Source organism: Mirounga angustirostris, unplaced genomic scaffold (genome assembly GCF_029215605.1).
Source record: "Mirounga angustirostris isolate CCGP_5_RB_7025 unplaced genomic scaffold, mMirAng1.0.hap1 SCAF_5, whole genome shotgun sequence".
In the NCBI taxonomy this organism is placed as follows: Eukaryota; Metazoa; Chordata; class Mammalia; order Carnivora; family Phocidae; genus Mirounga; species Mirounga angustirostris.
The window spans coordinates 61,887,588-61,908,461 of NW_026991713.1; the positions used below are offsets into that span (position 1 = coordinate 61,887,588).

A 20,874-nucleotide genomic window follows, 5' to 3' on the forward strand; every position below is an offset into this window, starting at 1 on the left:
TTTTTCTCCAGGTAATGTCTCAGGTAGCTCCCTCACCCTCTTTATGTTCACGCATATATCACCTTCTCCTTGAGGTCATCTCCGATGACACCACCCTCCACTCCAGCACCTCCTCTACTCCTTTCCTGCTTCATTTTCTCTATAGCACTTCTCACCGTTTTGTGCCCCAGAGGGCTTTATAGTTTAGTGTAGCTTTTTTTTTTTTTAAAGATTTTATTTATTTATTCATGAGAGACAGAGAGAGAGAGAGGCAGAGGGAGAAGCAGGCTCCCAAGGAGCAGAGAGCCCGATGCGGGACTCGATCCCAGGACCCTGGGATCATGACTTGAGCCAAAGGCAGACGCTTAACCATCTGAGCCACCCAGGCGCCCTTAGTGTAGCTTTAATAAAATACAATGCCTCTAAAATGCCCAGTGCCTAACTTAATCTGAACTTCCAACAGAGATTGAACAAAATATATCTAAGCCAAAATATATCTTAACCTGACTTTGCTTTCCTTTGAAACCTGAGGTTTCCAGCTCCCTGAACCTGGTTTTATTAGTTTTCTTCTGAATGTTACACAAATTCTCTGCACCTGTACCTGCCCCCACCATCATGAGCCATTTTGGGCTCATCTGACCAGCCTGGGGTCCAGTGGCCCTCTCCCCTCTGAACTCCTATGGCCCTGACACCCAATTCTCTACTGCTCTACGCATATGGACCTGTATGTTTCATATGTTTCCCCTTCCTAGATGATGGCAGAAACCATATTCTAAACTTCCTTTGGGGCGCCTGGATGGCTCAGTCGGTTAAGTGTCTGCCTTTGGCTCAGGTCATGATCCCAGGGTCCTGGGATAGAGCCCCACATCAGGCTGCCTGCTCAGCGGGGAGTCTGCTTCTCCCTCTGCCCTTTCCCCCACTCCTGTGCTCGCTTTTTCTCTCAAATGAATAAATAAAATCTTTAAAAAAAAAAACAAACTTCTTTTAGGGGCGCCTGAGTGGCTCAGTTGTTAAGTGTCTGCCTTCAGCTCAGGTCATGATCCCAGGCTCCTGGGATCAAGCCCTGCGTTGGGCTCTCTGCTCAGCGGGAAGCCTGCTTCTCCCTCTCCCTCTGCTTGTGTTCCCTCTCTCACTGTGTCTCTCTCTGTCAAACAAATAAATAAAATCTTTAAAAAAATAAAATAAAATAAAAATTAAAAAAAAAACTTCTTTCATATCCCTCCTAGCACTTAACCCAGGCCTGGGCAAATAGCTAGTAGAGAACCGCCACTTATTAACTATTTGTCCAGACCAGAAACAATGACCCAGAACTTATTTGATATATGTTTCCCTTAACTACCATGTAGTCTCACTGAAATCTAAGAATGTGTTTTAGTCATGCATGTGTGTACCGTAAATATCTAAGCAACTGAGCTCCCCACCCGTTCAGACTTCCTGCTCTGCAAATGCACCCTCAGTTACAGAAAAACCACCATTTCTCCTTATTTGAACTCCCTTTCAAAGTAAAAGTGGCCCCTTTTAGCCACTCTACACCCAGCCTCTAATTCTGCCCTGCTGAAACTGGTCACAATCAGACGGTGCCATGTGCATCAGGAAAGATCGCTGAGGCTTCAAACAGTCATGCAAACCAACTCAGGAGCATTTTGGCTGCTGCTGTCGAGGTGACTGGTGATTTCACAAGCTGCCACAAGAGCCATCCCTGGGAAGAGACTTTGGGGTCCCCTATGCATCCAAAGTGATCATACTAATTTACTATATCTAGGAGCAAGCTCTAGCTATTGTATGCTACATGTCCCAGCATTCTGGAAATGAAACTTAACAGCATTCTGGACATGAGAGTTAATAGCTTTTAGAGAACCACCTTAAACCACCTGACCTTTTTTTTTTTAAGTAATCTCTACCCCTAATGTGGCTAGAGTTGGTTAGCTATCTGACTCTTGATCTTAGCTCGGGTCTTGATCTCAGGGCTGTGAGTTCAAGCCCTCAGTTGGGCTCCACGCTGGGCGTGGAACCTAGTTAAAAAACAAAAAAAAGAGTCGCATGCTCTACTGAATGAGCCAGCAAGGCACCCATCACCTGGCACTTTTAAACAAAATTTTTAAGTATTAATGCCTCATCCCACACCACACATTGATGAAAGGTTGCCAGACACTGGAAGAAAAGAATGCCATAGTGTGGCTTACCGGGATATGTGGAGCTTGCCACCTGCCACTCCACCCAGCAGGCAGTGTGGAGGCTGAGAATCAACTCCGTTACATTAGAATTCTAACGCAAAAGTAACTTGTAAGCATGCTACCTACTCTGGTTGGGAAGTAGCGGCTTGTCTTAAATGTCTTTAAGGTGCTCGAGAGGATGAAGGTGGTGAAGAAGAGAATGCAGGACCAAAAGAGCACGTCAGGAGTATAGGGCCCATGATGGCCACACGCAGATCCCGTGAACTCTCCATGCATCTCCTGGCATTCCTGGAGGAGCAAGCATTCTGGGTGACAAGAGGCAGGCACAAGGGAATCGACAGCTCTGGCCTTCGAGGCCCACCGCTCACTGTCACCCGGCAGTGGCCGGGGGTGCGCGGGGAGCGCAGGCTGCCAGCCGCATCCGCCCAACCTCCACGCAGCATGGTGCTGCCGCTTACACGGGCCCCTTCCGAGCATGGCAATGACTTCTCATCCCTAGGCACTTTTGGAAATGAAGCCAGGATGGTCCCAAGCAAGCATGCAGTTCTGGGAGGGCCCTGGCAATGTGTAGTGTCTATATGACAGAGCACTTCCCAGTCTGAATGTTCTCCAAGCCTCACCACATCTGCGTGTGCCCCCCGCCCTGCCTGGTGTCATGCCCACATATCCCTAGGGTAGGGTCACCGGGTAGGGGGTGTCTGGGAGAGAAGAGGAAAGCAATCTTCTTTTCCCTTTATATACAAGAGGACTTCTGAAGGGGTAGAAAGGGTCAGTAAGAATAGTTTAAATAAAAAAGAACTTTCTTTTTGAAAATGCCAGACCTTGCAGAAGGGTTACCGAGCTTCCCCCTGGCAGTCACAGTGCCATAGTGCAGCTCCCAGACTTACACTAACAGTCAGGTTGGCCCAGTGGACTTCTGTCGTCACGATATTGTGGTCCTTCCAGTACTGTAGGGTATGATTGTTGGGATTTTCTGGGAGAGTACACCTGCAGCTAAGGGGAAAAGGAAAAAGATTGCTGAAGAAAGCAGCCAAGTACTCCATTAAATACTTTTAGCCATGGGATGCCTGGGTGGCTCAGTTGGTTAAGTGTCTGCCTTCGGCCCAGGTCATGGTCCCAGGGTCCTGGGATCGAGTCCCACATCAGGGAGCCTGCTTCTCCCTCTACCTGCCACTCCCCCTGCTTGTGTGCATGCTCTCTCTCTGGCAAATAAATAAATAAAATCTTTAAATACTTTTAGCCATGACTGGGCTAAAGGCTCTGTCAGAGCCTGCCTTGTTGCTCCTTTGCCTGCTTCAGATCCCTGAAATTGGTCCTGTTGCTTGAGGCCCATGCGTAAGCCCAACCACACCCTTATTTTTCAGTCAGCCATTACTAAAGACAGACACAAATCAGCATGTGGGTCTTGAATTAAATTGTGCCGACAACCAAGCTCGGTGCCTCATGTGCCCAGAATGAGCCCTGGTGGTTTTCTGCTTAGTTTCTTTCTCTCAGGCCCTTCCCTTGAAATTCAATCTACAGAGCAAGGAGGACCTGATACCCTAGTCAGCTCTCAACAGTCTCCTCCAAGCCTGGCTATCTCCTTCTTGCTCCCTATATCCCGTCACATTCTTGCTCTAAAAATCAGAGTCTTGAGATGCTTGGGTGGCTCAGTTGGTTGAGTGTTTGCCTTCGGCTCAGATCATGATCCCAGGGTATGGGGCTCCTTGCTCAGTGAGGAGCCTGCTTCTCTCCCCCTGTCTGCCGCTCCCCCTGCTTGTGCTCTTTCTCTGTCAAATAAATAAATAAACTCTTTTAAAAAATAAAAATAAAAATCAGAGTCTCCTGGAATTGTGATGCAAGCTCTTCACTGCATTATTCCTGGTAATATCCCACCACAGTAGCCTCCTCTTTCATCTAACTAGACCAGACTTGTCCCACTGGCCACCATGTTACCTCCCAGTCCCAACATGCTTCATGCTTGAACTGGCTCCCAGTATACACAACTGCATAGCCATTCCCAGCAACTTTGTATCATCTGTAAATTTAATGGGCATGCCTTCTAACCATCTAGTATGACAAAATTAAAATACAAAAAGATCTCAACAGATTGTAATAGGAGGAAACCAACAAAATGAAAAGTAATTGGGAAAGTTATAAAGTCCTATATTTAGGTATAAAAAATCAATTCCAGGTGTGCCTAGATGGCGCAGTTGGTTGAACGTCAGACTCTTGGTTTCCGCTCAGGTTGTGATCTCGGGGTCATGGATCCGCACTCAGCACAGAGTCTGCTTGGGACTCTCTCCCTCTCCCTTTGCTCCCCCACCCCAACCCATGCTCTCTTTCTCTCTCTCTCTCCAAAATAAATAAATAAACCTTAAAAAAAATCAATTCCAAACTTGGAAGCAACAATGATGTCCTTTAGTCAGTGAATGGATGAGCTATAGAATACCTAGACAATGGACTATTATTCAGCACTAAAAAGAAACAAACTATCAAGGCATTAAAAGACATAAAAGACCTTTAAGGAGATAATACTATGTGAATAAAGCCAGTCTGAAAAGCCTATATACTGCATGATTACAACTATATGACATTGCGGAAAAGGCACAACTATGAAGATGCTGACAGCAGAGGACCTGCACATGTGTGGGAGCAGAGGGTAGATGGGAACTCTCTGCATCTTCTGCTCAATTTTGCTGTGAACCTAAACTGCTCTTAAAAATTCAGTTCCAGTGGCGCCTGGGTGGCTCAGTCAGTTAAGCGTCTGCCTTCAGCTCAGGTCGTGATCCCCGGGTCTTCAGATGGAGCCCCAGGTCGGGGAGGCGTCTGCTTCTCCCTCTCCCTCTGCCCTTCCCCCAACTTGCATTTTCTCTCTCCCTCCCACCCTCTCTCTCTCAAATAAATAAAATCTTTTAAAAAATTAATTAATTAAAAATTTTAAAAATCAGTTCAACACATACTAACATAAAATCATTTAAAGAGTTGGAGAGTTCTAGCTTCACAGCTCCAACAGTGGAATGCAACTAAGAAAAATACCATCTTGAGCTTTACTAACACAGAATTACAGTATCCTGACCCAAAGTCTACTCAATCCAGGGCTGGTTACTTTTGTCTGTCTTCTCCCACTGGGATATAAGCCTCGGGAAGGTAGATCCTTTGTCTGTCATGCCTTATGTTTTGAGGGCCTAAAACAGTGCCTGGCACATAGTAGATTCTCAACAAATATTTGTTAAATGAATATATGATTTTTTTTTAAGATTTTATTTGTTTATTTGACAGAGACACAGCGAAAGAGGGAACACAAGCAGGGGCAGTGGGAGAGGGAGAAGCAGGCCTCCTGCTGAGCAGAGATCATGACCTGAGCCAAAAGCAGACGCCCAACGACTGAGCCACCCAGGCACCCCTGAATATATGATTTTTAAAAAGGTCAAAGAATGAACCTTACCCCAATGCCCATCGGCAATCCACAAGGCTTTAAAAATCATACCCCCAATGGTTGTTATTTTGTAATAAAATAATTTCAAAATTCTAACAAATTTTTTATGAATTTGGAACTTCAAAAGGTTAATAAATGGATAAGCAAAATCTACAGAAGTGTATCTGTGGCTAGGTGACAGACACCGACAGACACCTCCATGCAGTCTGCTCTCTCTGCTCAGTTTCAGGTTGAAATTGTTCGCTTCACAACCAGACCCTCCTCATCAGAAATGTACAGCCAGCAGGGAGGGAACTTGATGGATAGAGCTAAAGGTTGAGGGTCTTTTGTCATAATTTGGAGAATACTATTCCAGAGAAGAAATGTTTTATAGGACCAGACTCTCCTAGATGGTTGAAAACACAGCCAAATACTGGGTTTCATTTCCAGCTGATCCAAACTGTATTAAATACGTGAAGAAAACGGTCTCTTGGGTTGAAATCTAGGTAACTAAATAGATTATTAGATCGTTAGGAAACAAAGTAAGAGGCCCGTGGAACTCTCAGGAATTACTATTATATCTCTACCTAATGATTCCTAAGAGTAGCCTGTACATACTTTCAGAGAATCTTGTTAACATGGTCCAGGGACTCACAAATCCTTGCAAAAAGAAGTCCCTCCCAACAACTCACTTGAACACTCCCTGCTCCCTTTGCAGCCCATTTTTGTCTCATGCCTAAACCAAAGGCCATGCTCTGGAAAGCAGTTCTCATGTGCCCTGAGTTTCACTCTTAATCCATCCTCTCCATCATTACTCCTAACTGTTCTCCTCTGGGGCATGTCCCCCAAGTCTCCACATCCCCACCTGAGCCCTATTTCCCAGTGAGAGGGCCAAGACCCTTCCTTATTCCTTAACACAAGCTACAAGTACTGCCTGGTACACTGTATCCAGCCAATAAACTCAGGCCTTCTGCTCAATTAAAAAAAAAAAAGACAAGCAGAAAGCATACTTACTAATACAGGCTAAGGTGGTCCAGCTGGCTGTGCATGTGGATGGGGTAGGTCTCTGCCAGGTGAATCAGCTTTTCTATGGCTTCATAGATGAAAATAATGCAAATCAGGGAGGCAAACGCTTCTTCCGTGAAGCGGGTAATGTAACAGACAAGGGAACTGGCATCAGTTGCCACAAGGACAATACACAGGAAGGCGGTCCACAGTCCAATACAAGCTCGCAGGGAGAGGTATGAAAGAGCGTAGTCTCTGAAACAAGACCAAGGTTCATCAGAAAGTATGGATGGACGAATTACAAGACAAAGGGTCAGAAATGTGGTTAGTTCATCTCGTAGTACCCATTCAAGTATTGTGACCTAGTTTATCCCTAATTCTGACTGTCCTTCCCTCCTAAAGGTTGCCCAGGGACAGCTGTGACAAAAGATCTGCTCCGCAGCTGGTATTTGCCACAGCAAGGACGTGGGAAGCAGAGAAGGAAGGTATTGCCCCTCACCCATTTCTCCGTTACCGGCCAACGTGATTCAGATCTTATTCTTGCAGCTAGGAAAAAAGGAGCTCGCCCTTGTTCCACATGTTCCTACTCCTAATGCAAAATGAAGAAAAAATTTTATAGGAAAACTGGGAAACAAGGGCACTGCCAAGTCCCTACCATCACTAGCAACCAGAATATGAAGGGGGCATATTAGGCCAAATTAAAAATGGACTTGAAATAAAAATAGAGGAATCTGAATTAGCTAGGGAACTTTTTTTTTTTTAAAGATAAAAAGTGAAGACTTCAATGATGGCTGAGGGACATTAAGTCTTTAAGACTTTATTTTAGGTACGGTACTACCCGGGGGGCAGGACAACAGACCAAATGATGTTCTTCTTTCGGGTTTTACAATCCAGGGTAATATTTGCCTACTTATACTCGCCTAAGATCCTGGCATTCAATCCTAACCACACAATAACACATCCAGTTAGAGTTTCAGAAAACCAAATGTCTTACTTGCAGAATTTGAACAAAATCTTTTCAAATACAAGCACTGGCCCCGTACTTCCCAGGATGGTGAGAGCCTGTCCCGCAAACAAGGAGTAGGCAATCCCAGTCATGGAGGCTCCAAACAAGGATTCAATTGCACTCTGAGGGGGGAAAAGAAATCATCAGAGTCCACAGCCCATCTGTAACCAGTAATGTGGGCTTCTGTACATTCCTGACTTAGCCCTCTTGTGTGCCCCGACAAGCCATTTGCTTGTATTTCATCTTAGCAAGAGTGAAGAGTACACACTATCTAATACTCCTGTAAATGATACCACTTTGATCATTCAGGTGCCCAGATCCAACCACATATGATGCCTTAACTAAGTCCTGTTCTTCAGTGATTCAATTCAGTACTGAAATATACATAGAAAGCACAAGGATACCATTCACACTACGAGCCATCAGTCAGAGTCACCTTAAATATCAAAAGACATTGATGTATCATTTTCCGTCTTTTGAGCACCAGGTAATCCAACTGGGCAATCAACTACTGAAATTGATATCAAGCAGAAGAGAGTCTGTTCTAAAGGGAAAACTGTTGCTGTCTGGTATGAAGTCAGAAAACCACAGTAACTCAGTAGAAAGAATCCAATCTCCTCAGTCCTAGCCCAGGGGATTTTCCCCTCAGCGGACTTGGCAGGCAGCACAATATTTTAAGTCTTGTTTGGGGCCAAGAGAAGTGGTTAAAAGTCCTTACTATGCGCCCCTCAGTGGCTTCTCCGAGCAATCCCCCAAAGGTGATGACAGGTGACATGCAGGCACAGTACAGGAACAGAAAGGAGGCCAAACACTGTAAGCTGAGTGCATCCCGGTAGTCGCTCCAGTACCAGGGGGCCTTCCGCTTGATGTCCAATATCAAGCCCCCAAAGAGCCTGTGGAAACATGGCAGACAGGCCTCTGACATTGTCTCTCTTCTGTGAAAGTATCTTAACAGCACCCATTTGAAAAGCATTTCAAATGTGTTCTGTACTGAAGACATACTTCGCCTGTAATTTGACCCCAAGTACAAGAGCTCTCGGGGGTCTGGACAGATTCTATTTGCAGCTAAGGGCGTGAATTTGAATGATTATCCCAAGCACAAAAAGAATGAATTTGGGTGTGCATATTACCCATTCAATAAGAAGTTCCAAAAAAATTAATGTGAAATTAAGTAATAGCTTCAAACTTCAAATCCTGAGCTGTTAGGAGGAAATGTGCAAAACCAATTCAAGGTATTAAAGTTGTTAGTTTTAGTATAATATGTAGTTTAGATAAAAAGCCCCATCACATGCACTTCCCTACTCTGAACAGCTACCCACCTTCCTGTTGAGAAATTAGCATAATAATTCATTCATGCAGTTGACAAGTAGTAGCAGATACTTCCTGTCAGGCATTGTGCCAGATACTGGAGATGCAGCAGTGAGCAAGACAACACAGCTCTTCTCTCCGGGACCCGCAGTCCAGTGCAGGAGATAGGCAGTGTTGTGAGGGTGCCCCGGGCGGCATAGGACAGGGAGGGACATTTCCGCAGGGACTCAGAGAAAGGACCAGGAGTCAGCCAGATGAGGCAGAGGGGCTAGCACGGGCGCCACCTAGAGGCGAGAGCGCATGGCTGACGGAGATACGGCTGGAAGACCGTGTGAGGAGCCAATGCCAATAGAGGAGGATGGAGAAGCTGGAGAAGCCAAGTCCCGAAGAGTCTTGTAAACTGTTTTACAGAATTAGAACTTTATGCTAATGGCATGTCACATCACTGAAGGATTGTAAACAGGAGGACAACATAAACATGCATTCTGGAAGGATCACTCTGGCAGGGGTGTAATGAATGGAATGTGGGGTGAGACTGGAGGCAGTGGATTGGGATGAGGAGAAGTGGATGGACTCAAGGGCTTAATACGGAAGTAGAATCAACAGGACTTGGTGGCAGACTTTGGGGACCCTTCTCCACTTCCCAAGGATGAGACAGATCAAGAGCAAGATATCCCACACAAAGGAGGAGTAGTGTTCTCAAAGGGGGTCACTTTTTCTAAGAGTGGAGTCACTGCACCAGAGTGAAAGTTGGTAGGTGAGTCACAGAAAGAGTCACTCAGCATTCTACAGGACAAATGGCCTGGTCTCTTCTACAAATCAGTGGCACAGAAAAAAAAGGAAGGAGAGCTGTTATAGAATGGGATCATAATAACAAAATGCAATCCCTGATTGGATCCTATGTCAAACAAATGAACTCTAAAAGGATGTTGCTAAGACAATCACAAAAAGTTGAATATGAACTGAACATTAGACAATTTAAAGAATCAGTGTTAATTGTGTTAGATTTCTTAATGGCATGATAGTTGTTTTTTAAAATGTCCTCATCAAACAGAGATACATACTGAAGTAGTTACAGGTAAAATGACATGATACCGGTGATTTGGTTTTAAATAATCTAGAAAACATAAAAATAAAACAATTAAGTGGGGAGAAATAGATGAAACATAATTGGCAAAGTGTTAATCACTGTTGATGGGCACATGGGGGTTCATTATACCATTCTCTCTCCTGTCTTACATGTTTGAAATGTTCTATAATAAAAAGCTAAAGACAAAAAACAAGCTTCATGAAAGGAGGCTTGGCCAGCTCTTCCTCTCTGCCTGGGAGCCTGGAGGAGAACCAGGAGGCCTGGAACCTGGGTGCCAGGTGAGAAGGCCGAGCCAGCTCGCGTGCTCTCTCTCTCTCTCCATTTGAATGCCCTCCCTCCCCTAGCCAGGTGCAATGAGGGTGCAGGTGGACACAGGGCAGATACTGTTCTATCTTACCCATTTGCTCCTTTCCTCTGGTTTGGGTGGGTATAGTTGGGATTCACCATTCTTTAATTTACAGCAATAACCTCATAATCTGGGTCTTAGCTTAGGGAAGAGGGGCAAAGCTAGCTTTGTTTTTAGTCTGTCTGGCAAACCTAGCTTAGGTAAGGAGCTATCTATAGGGTCTAACCTAGAGTGTGAGAATTCCACCTCAGGGTTTGTAACCAAGGCTCCAATTTGTAGTAAAGTGTCACTATGTTTCGCTTTCTCCTCTAGGTAAATAGGACCTTACAGGCAGTTGTGACTAGTCTAGGGCGCAATATGAGTGTTTCTGGGTCTTTACTAACACAGAATCTTGGTACCATGTGAATATCACCTCTTAATCATTGATGACCTTCCTCTGAAGGGTATTATTCTGGGAAAATAATCCCCTACTACAATAATGAGCCTCACCCCACTAGGCCACCAAAGACACTGCCATGATTGCTCAGCCCCCTGGATGCAGGAGGCACCTTCAGGGAGGAGTGTCTGTGAGTAACACAAAAGATTTATGTGAAATGGACTCATGGGACGCCAATAGAAAGGGAGGACATCTGTTTGTCTAGCAGTGATTAAAGGGGGAAGGAAGGGGCGCCTGGCTGGCTCAGTTGGTTAAGTGTCTGCCTTTGGCTCAGGTCATGATCCCAGGATCCTGGGACTCTTATCGATAATGTAACTATAAATTAATAAAATAATTTCTGAATACTGTTTACAGAGTCAGCCTTATATCTCACTCATGCATAAAAATCAGACCATAATTGCACATCTACCACAGACCAGGCATGGATGCTTCTCTTCACATTTGAGACTTCCTTTCCCTTTCAACACTATCCTTGATGTTCAAGTTTTTTGGGGGCAGGAGGCACACAGGGATATGAATTTAAGCTTGATGCAAGACAGGACTTACCCGTGTAGAGAGTCACTAGGCTCTGGAGCACTGACTTAGGGAGCCCTTCTCTGGAGGGCTTTAGGGACAGGACAGCCATCCTTTGTCTGGTGTGCTTTGAAAGAAACCTGTTTGAAGTGTGGGGGGGGGGGGGGGATCATCGAGATAGCAGCTCCTGATTCTTTTTTTCATTAACCCTTCCCAAAAGCGGCATCCCCAATAAGGTACATAAATATACCTTGGAAAAACCCTTTCCAGAGTATCCTCCCTGTGGTGAAGCTTCTGGCCTAGGAACACTCTAGTCAGATTTTCCTCTTTGTTATGTATGGGAATGTGTCAGCATCACTGCTTGCATCGACATCAGGGAGGTCCAAGACGATGTCTTAGCCCTGGCATGGAGGGTCACGTAATACAGAACTCAGAGTACCGCTTTCCACCTGTCTCTTTCCCACCTTCTCAGAATCTACACTCCCCCATCTTCATATACCTCACCGTCCAACAAGTAGAACATCCCCTAAGTCTCCAAGTTTTGCCCCAGGCTATACAACACCGTATGCATAAAGCAGGTCTTTCACCTCAAAGAAATACAACTAATGGTGTGAAGAACTACAAAGCCCAGGCTGCTAATATATTTTTGGTCTGTGCAGTCCAGGCAGGTCCAGAAATTTCTAGGATGTCCATCTGCATGGGCAGGAAAACGTTCACTCTTCGAGAGTGATCTCAATACTTTGAGATTAGGAAAGGGGCAAGAGTGGGCACAGAATCATAATGTCTGATGCAGGCATTAAGTCAGCTTGTAGTAGTCACTACAAGGCTACAATGGGAGAAAGGCCATGTGTCTTGAGGTCTTCTACTAAGGGCTCTGAGGAAAACTTTAGGAGCTCAGGAAGAGGAAGTATCTCCTCACCAAGCCGACTTAGGCTCTGAGCCTAGATAACCCTTCCTTTCAGCCTTGTCAACTCATAACTTCCTGACAAGACATGAAGGGAGAGCTTCCTCACACCCTATGTGAATTTGTGAGTAAGGGTACTTTGATACTATGAGTAAGCATGTGATGATTCTGGCTGTATGAGATTCTCTTTTGGGATGTCAGGCACCATTGCTGAGAATCTATAATTGTTGAGATACGATCTAATGGTCTCCCAAACCCCCTGTGGAATTGATTATAAATGACCCCCTCAAAAGGCTTGAGATTCCAGTTTATTCTCATCTGACACAAAAAGAAACCTGAAATCTCTCTTCTGCATGGATGTCACTTGGAGGAAATCCTGTTGCTCTTATTTCCATTACCTTCGAACTCTAAGTCCTGGGGTGTGGACACCATTTATATTCAAAAGATAAATCACAAGTCTGAAATACTATCAAAGCCATACCCAAGACTCTTCCCCTAAAAAAAATACCACCTCTTCCAGGACAGTCTCAATCCTAGAACCTATTCTAAGGACAGATGGTTCCCTTGAACTGCTTCTAAATACCAGGCCTCCCACCCAATTCAGACCTCTCCCAACTTTAAAGAAAATGTTAAACTCACATTTGGAGGTTGCTCCCTCATTTCAGTGACCCCCTTCCATCAAAGGACTGTTCCTTTCCTCCATGATCGCTCCCCAGAACCCAATTATCTTTCCCCACCCTCAAATACCTTCCTCCAGCCAGGAAACACATTCCCCCCCTCTGGACACTGCTAGTTAAGTGCCTTTTCTCCTGCTTCTCAGTCTCCTTTCCTGGCTCCTCCCTGAATTTTCAAGAGTAGAAAAATAGATGACTGTCTAAAATTCTAAAAAAAAACCCCTGAGTTTCCACTGCGTAGAGTACTGAGGATAGAAAAGGAAAGCAACTTCAAGCAAAAAGGAAAAAAATAAGGTGAATGCAAGGAAGTAGAAGATGTAACAGAGCTTCTCTCCATGATCAGTGCCCTGTCCTGAGAATCTCCACTCTTCTTCGACACAAGCACAATTTACAGAGCCAGAACTATGGTCTCAACCTTCTCCCACAATCTGGGGGAAACCCTAGATGTCACTCCAACCCAAATCTGTATACCTAACCTCATCTATAGAGTCTTAGAAGGCTTTCCAAAGGAAGTGACACCTAAGCTGAGACAAAGGATAAGTGGCAGTTAGCCAGGAGATAAGGAAGGGGATGAGTGTTCAAATCAGGGAACAATGTGTGGAAAGGACTGGAGGGGAGACAGACTCTGGTAGGTGGTTTGAGGAACTTGAATGAATGAATACGATATCTGATATATTTGCAATACTTATTATAGTCAGTGGTTCCATTTGGAAAGTCATTCCCAGCCAATATACTACAGAGAAGAAGGCTGAAAGCAAAGAGTATGACTCATTCCTTTACACACCTTCAGCCCAGTAAGCAGTATGAGCTGTGAAGCATCCCCGAACTTACCGCCCAGTGCGCTGAAGTTCTGGCCCGCTGTGGCCCCCATGTGGTTCTGGTTCTATGTGGCAAACATTTCCATTTGGAACTCCGGGCATTTTCCTTTTCTCCTTTTAGCAAAGGACCCCAAAATTAGTAAAGTCAGCCATCTATTCTGTCCTTCCTGCTAACAGGGGGGAGTGGTAATGAGATAATCCAAAAGCAGCCCCCAAATAACCAAGTGTCTGTAGTTTTCAAATGCATTTAGTGACTTGGGGCAGTTTACTGATTTTCCTGAAAAACAACACCACCATATAATTTCTCCCCCTCTCTACTAGTACCTGACTCCTAACTTTGCCTTGTCCAGAAACACAAATATGGAGGCTTTGGCATCAGCTATGACCTAAGTTCCAGTTTCAAATCTCCCTCTGTGTAATCTTACTTTCCCTTAAAACTTTGAAGATAGTTTTATTTATTTAAAAAATTAAGGATAAAAATACCTACTTGGGGATGTTGCTGGCAAGGCTGAGCCAGGCTTGTTGGCTAGTGTACAAGAGCTCCTTTCCCACCTTTAACCTGGCCGAAGCATGGGCGACTCTACTTGCCCTCTCTCTCTGCAACTTGCTCTTTTCATTGCATGGCTTCATCCACAATCTACTCCCAAGAAAAGTCCTTCCCTCCCCTCTCTGCCATTCCACATCAAACCATCAAAAGCCACTTGAAATTTCTCTAGAGTAATCCTGACTGATCACATCACCTGAGCCAACCTATGTTACTGTATACTTATTTTTTATAACTGTTCTGTTCATTCTACGTGTCCCAAAAAGGGCCATGTCTTGATTTATTTAGTATATATCCACATGGTCTTTGCTTTGTCCATGGTGGGTACTCAGTAAGTGGCACTAAGCCACCACTGGCTAATGTGCATACATTACCTGGGAAGGGACATTTTTGGGTGGTTCAATTCTAATGGTGGGGTCCCACTCCCCTGGAGGCAAAACCGTGACCTGATCCAGGAACTCATCAATCCCCGCCAGGAGATCATCTCGCTCTTTCGCCTTATATGCCACATCATGAAAAATCTACAGGGGAGAAAAAGTCCTCAGGAAAGTTGAAAATAACTTTACTTAAAACAATCACCAATGAATATGGTGAAGGACAAATATAGCCTCATGATTTTTATCTCTGTCATGTGGATCTGAAATGTGGAAAACTTTAGCATTTAAAAAAATGCAAAGATAAAAGGATAAAAAACATAAACCTGAAGATGAGATGGGTCAAAAAGAACTAGCTATATGTGTGTTAGTACAAGAAAAGATAAGACTCTAACACTCTATCATGGCCATCGCTCCAAAGAATGGAACAAAAGGCAAAATGCATGGGAAAATTTCCAGATCATAATAGTCGGAAAAACTGGGTGGAATTACTAATGAAGGTCCCTCCATGAAATAAGTTTCCCAATCAAAGAGAAATGATAAAACACAACCCCCATCTGCCTCTACCTGCTATGACACATGCCTTAAAAACCTTACATTGCAGCTTACATGAGCAGTACATGCTTCACTAAGGTATGTGGTGGGGATTCAGCACCATGGCGGCCAAAATATCCGGTTGCCTTGGGACATTCATATTACAGTGCCTAAGCTCATACCCCTGACCCTTATGCAAACTGGTCTCGTTTACATGGAATAAGAGTGAGGTTTCTTTATGTAAATAGCTTTTATGCAGGTAATTAACCATCCTCTCTAGCAAACTGTCAGCCTTAGTATCTTTCTCTCTAGGTATCCTAATTGGCAATAATAATTTTCCCAGAAAAGGATTTCTCTGCACCCTTGTTTACTCAAAAAGGGAGAGATGACATAGGAAGAAATATCCCCAGAAGGTTTGGTCCTCCCACAAAAGGCATTCAGAGAAGTGACCTGAACTGCTTCCCAAAAGATAATTACCCAGAATGGTAATTACTTTATCTCCAACAAATAGCACAGGACCTGGCACAGAGTAAATACTCAATAAATATCTGTAGCATGAATGGAAAGCAGAAGTGATGCATACCTCATCAGTCATGATGGTAGCCATGGATCTGCCAATCTCATGGTACTGCTGACCTTTCCCTACTGGACCCAATAGGATAAACAAAAATCTGGCAACACATACAGAGGAAGAAATTATAAATTATGTCAGTAAACATAAAGAAGTGGCACCTTATTCCTCTCCAAACAATAAAACATTTCTCTTTCCTATTAAACAGAAATCACTGTTGTAACTTCAATAAAAGGAGACAGGCTAATGATGGAGCAGTAGAAGTTGCCTTGATCTAAGAGCTCCACTATGCATTGGAAGCTATTTGTAGGACATCAATACCTTTGCTCAGAGACATTTCCCTGGGACACGGCTCTGTAAAACTGGGAGACTAAGATTCAGGCTTCCCATCCTAACAAGTGATTAGCCCGTGATATGCTCTTTGGATGCTCTGCAATTCTCCATTCCCAAGCCTGTAAGTACTGTATAGTCACAGCCTTGCAAGTCTTAGAATCCTTCTGCATGGAGGTTAATCAAATATAACCCCAGTGAGAGTACTGCTGAATTTTAAATAGCATTCTCCAATTAATCCTAAATTTTGGCATTAGCTGGTTTCTTCCACCAGAGCTCACACAAATCTGTACTTGAGACAGCATGCACTGAGTTTTGTGGTCCTTGTCTTTACCTGGTTGGGATGGGCACTTCGGTCAGGCCCGAGAGAAGAACAGCTGGAGACAGCCTCACAAAGGCAACAATGGGGCGGTCCAGAGTATCCACCTCTCCAACCAGGACATTTGAGGCCTCTGCCCCAGTGGGAATTTTTTTCATGAAATGAAGATCCACCTGAAAGTCCAAAAGAATCCTCTGACAACCTAGGAGCATCACCTCAAACATCAATCACCCTCTCGTACCTTACATTCGTCTGTCATTTTATGATTTAACAAATGTTTTCTCACACTATTTCATGTAATCCTTATAATAGCTCTGTGAAGTGGATAAAACAGATCTCATCAGCCCCACTTTTTTATTTTAAAAAATGAAGCAGCTGAGACCCAGGGAGGTGAAGTTGACTTGCTCAATGGAGCTTTGAAGAGAGAGAATTTAAATCCCGGTGTTCTGATTTGAATTCCATTACACCACCCTTTCTCAGAGACTGTTTTTGAAGCTCTAGGTCACAGTTTTTCCATTTTAAAATACCTGAATGCTTTGTCAGAGGTTTCAGCTTTCCTAAATAAAACAGGGAGCCTTCCAGGCAGAGAAGTGCCATGACACCATGTGTGTGTTCTAGCTAGAGTCAAGGATAGACCAGGGCAGCCAGAGGCTGGAGGCGGGGAGATCGAGGCTTACGCCAGCAGCTGCAGGGAAGCACTGTTGCTGCAGCAGGCCTCGGGCACCCAAGTCACAGTCCCAAAGAAGAGTCTCAACCGCCATGTAGTTTTAGCAGACAGGAGCAAAAATACTGTTTCAGCAAAATCCTTGGAGGTAAGAAGGAGATGCTGAAGAGCAAGGGCCAAAAAAAAAAAAAAAAAAGGTGGAAAAATCAGGAGGTCTGTGTCAGTGAGGATTAGCAGGGGCTACTCTCAGTTCTAGCACGTTGAACCTGGTGGGCCCCATCTAGGCTGTAGTGGAAGGGAGAAGACCTGAGCAGAGGGGCCTCCTTTCCTGCAGAGGGGGTTCTGGTCTTAGACAGAGGCTGCAGAAATACCAAAGCTTACCCAGCTTCCAGCAACTGGACTCTCGGTTCCACTAGGGATGCGCTTAGGCCTCTAAGCCAAGTTCCCATGTCTGTGCTCACCTTGCTTAAATCCACGGGACTGTGTTCACAATTCACTCCATTTTTTACTTCAAGACTTGTAGTGGGAACAGACTGAGGAGACACAGTTTGACCTATTCAGAGAAAACAATTCCCTGAGTCTCTGCCCTAACCCCCTTTCGACACACCCTATCCATCACTGGTTGCTATGGCCATGTCTCCTGCAAAGCCCATATAGAGAAGAGGTTCAGATGACATGAAGCTAAGACCCCCACATACATATCTCCTTACCCACTAGTTAGTGGTAAAGGGAGGACAGAAGTCTTACTACTTCTGCACCTTCTTCTGAACATATTTGTGATCCTCTTTTCTTCCTCTATTAAGGTAGTAATTCTTAACCAGGAGTGCACATCAGAGACTCCTTTGGAAAACTTTTCAAATATGTAGATTCCCAGGCACATCCCCTGCACATTGTGATTCAGTGAATGTGGGGACAGGGAGACATATAGATTAGGCCCTGCCTGGCCACAGAAAAGGAAACCAAACAGCAGCTGAAATTCATTGAGTATTTATAACCCATCATGCACCTGGTTAAGGGATTTACATGGATTATCATATTGAAGTCTCACAATAAATTTATGGGGTAGATGCTATCATTACCCTTATTTCACAGAGGGGAAAAGTGAGACTTCAAGAGATTTAGGAGGTTGCCCAAGGTCACACACTTTGCAAGGAGTGAAGCCTGAATCTCAAACCTTGAAGTCTGATTCAAGAACCTACATTACTCTATTTTGCCTCCTTAATCTAAGATCTATCCGAGATCTATCTGAAGCATGTATCCCTAGCGCCACAAGAGATGGATGGTCATCAGTCCCAGTCCCCCCATCTTGCCTGTGACCAGAGTACTGTGTGTAAGTGAGCGCGAAGCATATTAGACAAATACAGCCTGTACCCTCTAGTAACTTAGCATCTCCAACTAGTTCCTAAATGTCTAATTAATAAGAAGAGAAAACAGTCACTCCTAATAATCTTACCATTTTTATCCATCGAATGTGGATCAGACTGCTTCTTGCCAACCTCAGCAAAAGAGCGAACAATGGGAATGAGGTTATTTCTCTTTTTTTCATTCTGATGGTGATGCTTTTTGAGCAGGGCTTCTCGTACTTTAACCCTCATGCTGTCATTCAGGTCACTGAACAGTTCTTGCTGGTCCAGGATCAGGTCTGGAAAGCAGGCGCTAACATGAATACTCCAACTGACAGTCAATGAACTCAAAGAGGGCAGCGTCAGGTGGGGTGAGGGGTGAGGGGCACGGAGTAGGGGGAAGCAGTTCCATCAGGTACAACTTATGCTTCTGTGCCCAAAAGAGTTATCTGACGATAGCAACTGTGGCAAGTTACACTTGATTCGTGTGACAAATCATTATTAGAAACTATCGAGCACTTAATATGTGCCAGAACTGTACTGAGAACTTTACATAGATTATCCAATTGAATCCCAATAAAAATTCTGAGAAGTAGGTGGCACTGTAGCAATTTGTACAGATCAGGAAACTGAGGCCCAAACATTACAAAATTCCCCAAGATCTCACATCTAGGAAGTTGCAGGGATGGGATTCAAACCCAACACTGTCTGACTCCAAAGCCCACATTAATACCCACTTTGTTCTGTCATCTGCCAAAATTCCTCTATATTCCCTTCCTCCAAGATTTCAACATCGCTATGATTGTCAAGACGAACTAAAACTGTAGAACACTCCAAATGACAATTTGAAGGAGGAACCTACATGTATGATTAAGCTAACTAAGCACCCCAGACAATTGCCACCAAGCATTAACCTTTAACCTGCCAAGCCCAGCACAGTTGAGGGGGGAAAGAATTCCAATACCTGCTATTGAATATGAGTTCTAGAGCTAAAGGCCCACATTCTTTCCCACTTTTACCACTTTCTGTGTGATCCTGGGCAAGTTACATAACCTTTCCATACCTCAGTTTCCTCATCTGTAATATGGAGCTAATATCATCAACCATCCTCAAAGCTTGTTAAGGAAAATTAATGAGATAATAAATACAAAGTGCTGATTCACAGGTGATACTCGATCCAGTTTACCTAACCTTATCACTAACACGAATACATCAGGTACCTAACGTAAAGAACTATAACAGTTATACTTCAATCCTACATACCTATTCCCAAGCCTACCCAAAACTTCAACTTATTCTCAACCCCAACTCCATCCATGACTATCAAAGTACTAGAAGCAATAAATAAAGAAAATCCATTTTGAATATTCAAGCTGAAGATCCATGGTTTCTCTATCTTTAACCTTTATATTGATTGGTTCATTGCCCCCATATTGTAAACATGCTTCAAGACCCTACATCTTGAAAAGAAATTTAAAGTAAGAAAAAGAATGTTCACCCCAGGTCCCCCTTTATTTATAAACCTCTCTCTCTCACTCCTATCATTTAAAGTTCTCAAAGAAAAATTTCTCAGTCCCCTGCAATTTGGCTACCTCAATGAAATTGCTTCTGATAAAATCATCAATAACTTCCTAGTTGCTAAATCTGATGGATGTTTACCTTACCTCTCTGCAGCATTTAACACTGATGAGTTGAAACTCTCTCTCCTCTTAGCTTTTGTAATAATGGGTTGAATGGTACCCCCCTAAAAGATACATCTATGTACTAATCCCCCAGAACTTGTGACTGCGATTTTATTTGTAAAAAGTGTCTTTGCATATGTAAGTAAGCTAAGGATCTCAAGATAAAATCATCTTGGATGATACTGACAAATATTCTTACAAGAGTAGTACACAAATGAGAGGTCCGCATGAAGACAGAGGCAGATTGGAGTTAGGCATTCATGAGAAGGAACACCCAGAGCCACTAGAAGCTGAAGAAACAGGGAATAGCTCTCCCCTAGAGCCTTCAGAGGGGACACAGGATCTCATCAGAGCTGACCCCTCCCCTGCTTCCCCAAGTGATCCCAGAAAGGCAGAATAACTTGGATACTTGAAGAAAAGTTTGAAGAAATCTCTATTTAACCAGCCAAATGGACCCAAGCTGAGGGAATAACCCTCACATGCACCCAGGTGTTTCTCAAACGCCGTTCTCAAAACATGGTAGCAACACTCAACCGCGTCAGGAAATCCCATCAGACATCGCCCTTCACACCCTGCTGAAGCCATGGGAGGACTTTGGCTCAATTTCTTACATGTCTTCCCTAGCAGCCATGTTTAAAAATCTTTCCTTCACACCTTTTTCTCTTCACAATTCCCAGTTGCCCCTTTCTCTGATTATTACCAAGACATATCTCTGTGGTTGCACTTATTCGAATTGTCCCATGGCTATTTCCCCAACTTGAAGGTGAGTTTCTTGAGGGTAGGAATTGTATCTTATCTTTATTCCCCTGTGTTTAGCACATTATCAAGCATAAATAGATACAAATAAATGTGTGCTAAATGAA

General features: G+C 44.0%; 1 protein-coding gene across 1 annotated transcript in view; it reads right to left on the reverse strand.

Moving 5' to 3' along the window:
- SLC4A8 (solute carrier family 4 member 8) overlaps positions 1-20,874 on the reverse strand; it is a 49,516-nt gene that overhangs the window by 26,159 nt on the left and 2,483 nt on the right. The window contains exons 4-14 of the mRNA XM_045868237.3: positions 18,440-18,628; positions 17,448-17,539; positions 16,338-16,495; positions 15,686-15,773; positions 14,569-14,715; positions 13,664-13,764; positions 8,280-8,454; positions 7,550-7,683; positions 6,565-6,810; positions 3,041-3,146; positions 2,280-2,441 (exon numbers count right to left, since the gene is read on the reverse strand). Of these exons, the coding sequence (XP_045724193.1) occupies positions 2,280-2,441; positions 3,041-3,146; positions 6,565-6,810; positions 7,550-7,683; positions 8,280-8,454; positions 13,664-13,764; positions 14,569-14,715; positions 15,686-15,773; positions 16,338-16,495; positions 17,448-17,539; positions 18,440-18,628 (1,598 nt within the window). The remainder of the gene's footprint in view (positions 1-2,279; positions 2,442-3,040; positions 3,147-6,564; positions 6,811-7,549; positions 7,684-8,279; positions 8,455-13,663; positions 13,765-14,568; positions 14,716-15,685; positions 15,774-16,337; positions 16,496-17,447; positions 17,540-18,439; positions 18,629-20,874) is intronic.